Source organism: Triticum urartu, chromosome 4, assembly GCF_003073215.2.
Source record: "Triticum urartu cultivar G1812 chromosome 4, Tu2.1, whole genome shotgun sequence".
Lineage (NCBI taxonomy): Eukaryota > Viridiplantae > Streptophyta > Magnoliopsida > Poales > Poaceae > Triticum > Triticum urartu.
Window position 1 is genome coordinate 533,130,092 of NC_053025.1, and position 4,523 is coordinate 533,134,614.

The 4,523-nt window shown below is 48.2% G+C and overlaps 1 protein-coding gene across 4 annotated transcripts; it reads right to left on the minus strand.

Annotated features, from left to right (window-relative positions):
* Nucleotides 1-678: 678 nt before the first annotated feature.
* Nucleotides 679-4,174, minus strand: LOC125552473 (GDP-mannose transporter GONST3-like). 4 transcript variants are annotated; one of them, XM_048716038.1, is made up of 3 exons: nt 3,838-4,170; nt 2,905-2,988; nt 679-2,038 (listed from the first exon to the last, which is right to left on the minus strand). In XM_048716038.1, the coding sequence occupies exons 2-3, from the start codon at nt 2,932-2,934 to the stop codon at nt 947-949; spliced, it is 1,122 nt and encodes a 373-aa protein (XP_048571995.1). In that variant the 5' UTR covers nt 2,935-2,988; nt 3,838-4,170; the 3' UTR covers nt 679-946. The 4 variants fall into 4 exon arrangements, with proteins under 4 accessions (XP_048571995.1, XP_048571994.1, XP_048571996.1 ...); XM_048716037.1 differs by having other exon boundaries at nt 2,905-2,991; XM_048716039.1 differs by lacking the exon at nt 3,838-4,170 and adding an exon at nt 3,354-3,372.
* Nucleotides 4,175-4,523: the final 349 nt, after the last annotated feature.

The following is a 4,523-nucleotide window of genomic DNA, read 5'->3' on the forward strand; positions in this document are numbered from 1 at the left end:
TTTCGCCTGGCTTGCCCTTCGCGACCCATGTTGGACATGCAATAGGCTTCAACGTGGAGGGCTGCAGCACCAACCGCACTGTCCACTGTGTTGTCAACAACCGGAAATGATCTGCCACCCTTTTGATGGAGTGACTCTTCTCAAACTGATTAGATTCGACATGTTAAGCAGGGACAGCAGTTAATGAGATGACAGGTCAAGTTCAACCTCATGCCAGTCCTCTATCTATGTACTGCGACATTTGGCTCGAGCAAAATGCGCAACTTTTTTACAAGGTGGCTAGCAGCCGACAGGTTGCCATCTACAAAACCAGGGCGGACACTGCTCTTGCCGACATTTGCGAGGAACTATGTCAAAATCCTATGGGCTTTTGCCGTTCATTCGCCCTATCCCATTTGTCTTGTAAATACTCTATTCTGTCTTAGTACAAATGACACACATAGCCTGTGCGTTTTCTAGAAAAAACAACTGATCAACAAAATATAAATGGCCTTTTACACCCAAACGGAGGAAGTACAATATAATTGGCCAACCAACAAGACTACCAAAATCAGAAGTTTCAGACTTGCATAAGCCGTCAGAGTATGTCTACCTATTCATGAACCATGAATAATACTGATGAAGTCAGACAAAATTTGCTTCACCCACAAAGGAGAAGAAAAAACTATTGCCGCAGAGTGAATAAGTACATCCTTTGTATTTCTGGAATATGGTAAATAGCATACATGGTTCAGTATACATGGGATTCGACCCTGGTATGTTGAGGTGTCTGGTACCCTACACCACCACCACAATCCTGTCTAACCAATGAAAAACAGTATACAATAACAAAGATACTGTAGAATGAAATTTAGTTTCTCTTGAAACACCGATGTTCTACAGCATGTTCAAGATTCCTCATCTGAGATATACCACGAATGGGTTGCCGAGGGAAGGTAAAGTAAGCTTATGAGGAATGCTTTTGACTTGGGTTGCTCTCATGCCCGGGCTGAATCTGCAGCAAATTCTGCCCCTCTTCATCGTCCTCTTCCTTTGGCTCGATCTTGGGCACCTTGGGCTTTGTGGTCGATTGCTGGTAGAGAACACCACCAGACATGCATATCAAGAGCCCAATTGTCCCCACAAGGGACGCATGCTTGTCCCAGATAAGCAGATTGATCACGACGGTCAGGAGCTTGTTCACTATACCGAGCACCGTAAATCCAGTAGCAGAGATGGCCCGTCTGCAGGAGAATCCAAAGAAGGATATAGATAACCCAAACAGGCATGACAGAGCAACAGGAAGGACCACGTCGAACGATAGCCAGTTTGTTGTCATCTTGGAGCTGTCGACCTTCATCTGATTAAACTCTCCCATTATAAGGAGCTCAAGGGGGAACAACAACAGAGCCTCAAGGTTGTTGTAGAGCACAAGACCCCATGTGTTCAACCCGATGGTCATGACGACGTGCTTGATGTACACGAAATCAATAGACATGCTCGCTAGATAGGCTATTGCCCAGCTGTAAGCAGTCAGGGTGAACTGGTTATCTGTGAAAACATATATCACACTTCCACCAAGTATAGTGGAAAGTGAGAGCCATGTCTTGAATGATGGGCATGGTTGGTGAAGGTAAAGTGTCTCCCCAATGGCCACAAATATCGGCACAGCAGACCGAAACACGATGAAAGTGTCCACATTGGCATGCATCAGGAGCTCGCTGTTTGTGAAGATTGAGATGTAGAACATAACAGCAGCAGGTAGGAACTTCCACATGGTCCTCAAATTCAGCCTATCTGGCTCAATAAGCTTTAGCTGTCCACACAGGAGAACTCCAGCAACACTAGTGAGGTACTGTAAGGCTGTCAGTGCTCCAGGGTAGGGAAACTTCATGATTGCCCATTTGTTGATAATGGAGAGCAGAGATGCTGACAGGCAATAACCAGCAGCCACACCATAGACTGAAGCGTGGCGCATAAGAGTGCTCCATGTGTTATTCCAAGCTCCAGTTTTCTCGACTGAACCATCTTCTTTTGAGGGCTCTGAGAGATTAGACATCTGCAATCATTTAAAATAGTTTTATCAACTATGAAAGTCATGCAAAAAGCAATTGGAGAAGCCCAAGACAGTTAGATGTCATATACAGGTGTAGTAACTGACAGAGCAGAGAAGTACTTCGAACTTTTGTGCAGAGATATGATCTGGGTTCCATACATAATTTGTACAAGGTAAGTTAACATAGCAGTTCTGATGAACATGATTATCTGCTTTACTTCTAAAACCCAGTAACTCGTGCGACTGAAAATAATCAACACATTTTTGCTGAATTTAAGCTAGCATTGACTTTGAACGAAGAATCTCCCTTCGAGGATGCACCTATGTGCGAACGCCATATATTTCAGAGAAAAAAGTAGTTCAAAGGCATGATCCATAAGGTACAAGCAACCAAAGCTGATTTTCTGAACCCAAGAAAAAAAGTGATGATTGAATGATCCTGACAAATATGGAGAAACTTTACAGACAGGACACCTCAAAGAAAGCAAGTACCCGTCCACTTCCTATAATTGTCTCTAGCAAACAATCATCCTCTTATATATTGCTATAAAGTACAAAACTACTCCTTAGAAATCGATCTAACTGTGCTGACTGTGCACCTCCATGTGTTCTCCTTTGATCTTCAGCAAACTTTAGAGGTTAATCATGGTAAACAGTCGAGCAGGTCAAGGCCCGAAACCAAAAAAGGAAACAGACAAGTACTAAAAACAGGTTTCAGCTCCCAAGAAAAGGGTCAAAGGAAGAAGAGGAAACAATAGCAGCACCAAGAAAGAAACACTTCATGAAAGATCTAGTAGCATATCAACCATGCCAACCAAGAAACAATTTCATCAGAACTGAAGAAAAACCAAGCGAAGAAGAAGCAATACCTGGAACCGGCCAACCCGAGCAGGAGCCATGATCCCGAGCCCAAATCCAACAACAGCAAGCGCTCTAGCAACGAAGCATGTATCCTTCTAAACAAAGCCGAGGGTCAGGGCTTAAGGTGGCAAAGGAGGAACGAAGACCAGTATGCAACAAGCCAACAACCACCTAGCTAAGGCCAATCAGCTAATAAGCTCTCATATAAGGTGGCCACACGGAACGATCCATTTGCCCACGACGGCCATGTTCGGCATGTGAGTCAAACATGGTAGGAGCACGTCACAAGCGCATCAGCCAGTGGCCATCAGATCGGAGAACGGGTAAGAGAATTGTGCAAGAATATTCAGCACAACACCTAAGCGGTTTGGCCAAGTCAATCAAGACGAGGTCGCAATCATGGAACGTGCTAGCCAGTTGCCCGCAAGGAAACAAAATTAGCATAGCGACGCACTACCTCAGGAAGACAGGGGAGCTTCTTCCCCCACACCCCGCGCAGCCTGTGGGGAGAGGCGAACTCAACTGGAAGAAGAGATGCCCCTCAACTACCGCGACGTGACGCAAGTTAAAAAAGTGGCTGTGGGCGCACGGGGTGTTCCCCTGCACTCGCTAGCTGCTGACGAGGGCCTCGCGATCGAGCCAGCTCAACCGACTGCTGCGACGCGCCATGATTATGATTGAAGCGCTGGAGTTAGTCGCTGAAACATGCATACATGTGGCGGACGGAAGGAATGGCATCAAATGATTCGGAGAGGAGGAACTGGAGATCGTTAGGTGGACGCAAGCCGCCGGTCAGGACCGCGGAATATCCACTACAGTTTTTAGCAGCGAAGCGGAACACGTCGCAACTGTGAACTGTAACCACGGGCCAAGATCGGAGTTTGACGCCTGAACAGAGGGGGGACGGGGGTGGAAGTAGAACCTCGCGGGAGGCGGCTCACCTTCGTTTGTGGTCGAAGTCACATGCGCCGCTCCTGGACGGATCCGCCGGCGGTCGAGGAGGGAGAGCGGGTGGAGGGGTCGAGCGAAGAGCGGCGGGATGCTGTCCGTCGACTGAACCGCGGGGCGATTTATGGAGGGGTTCGGGCAATGCTTTTGAGGCGGCGGTCGCCGGATCTGGACGCTGCGGAGGGTCAACGAGGGATCGCCTCGGGTGATTGGGCGCGCGATCGCGTGGGGTTTGGGGTTTGGAGGCGGGAGCGAACGGGATGGAGATTAGCCAGCTCTGGCTTCTGACCCGGGAGAGGCGGGAAGAAGGAGCAGATCTCGAGGCGCTCGTTTGGCTGGACCGTAGCGACGAACGGCAGGACGGCCGAGCCGGCCGCCCGGCGGGGACCGGGATGCCGTCTCTGTTCATTTTTAATTGCCTTCCGTTTCAGCTTCGGCACGAGGGAGATTCGCCGGATCTCGCGCCCGAGCCGCGCAAGCGCAAGGGCAACCTCGCCGAGCCACCTTCCAATTCCAAGCAATGGTAACGGTTCAGCGAGTCAGCAACTCCAGCAAGCTTCCTTGAAAAGCTTTCCGTAAAAGCCGTTTCACGGGATATCTGCATAATTTAATAGAAATTGTGCTGATGACTACTCCCTATGTAAATTAATATAAAAGCGTTTAGATCACTACAAAGGAA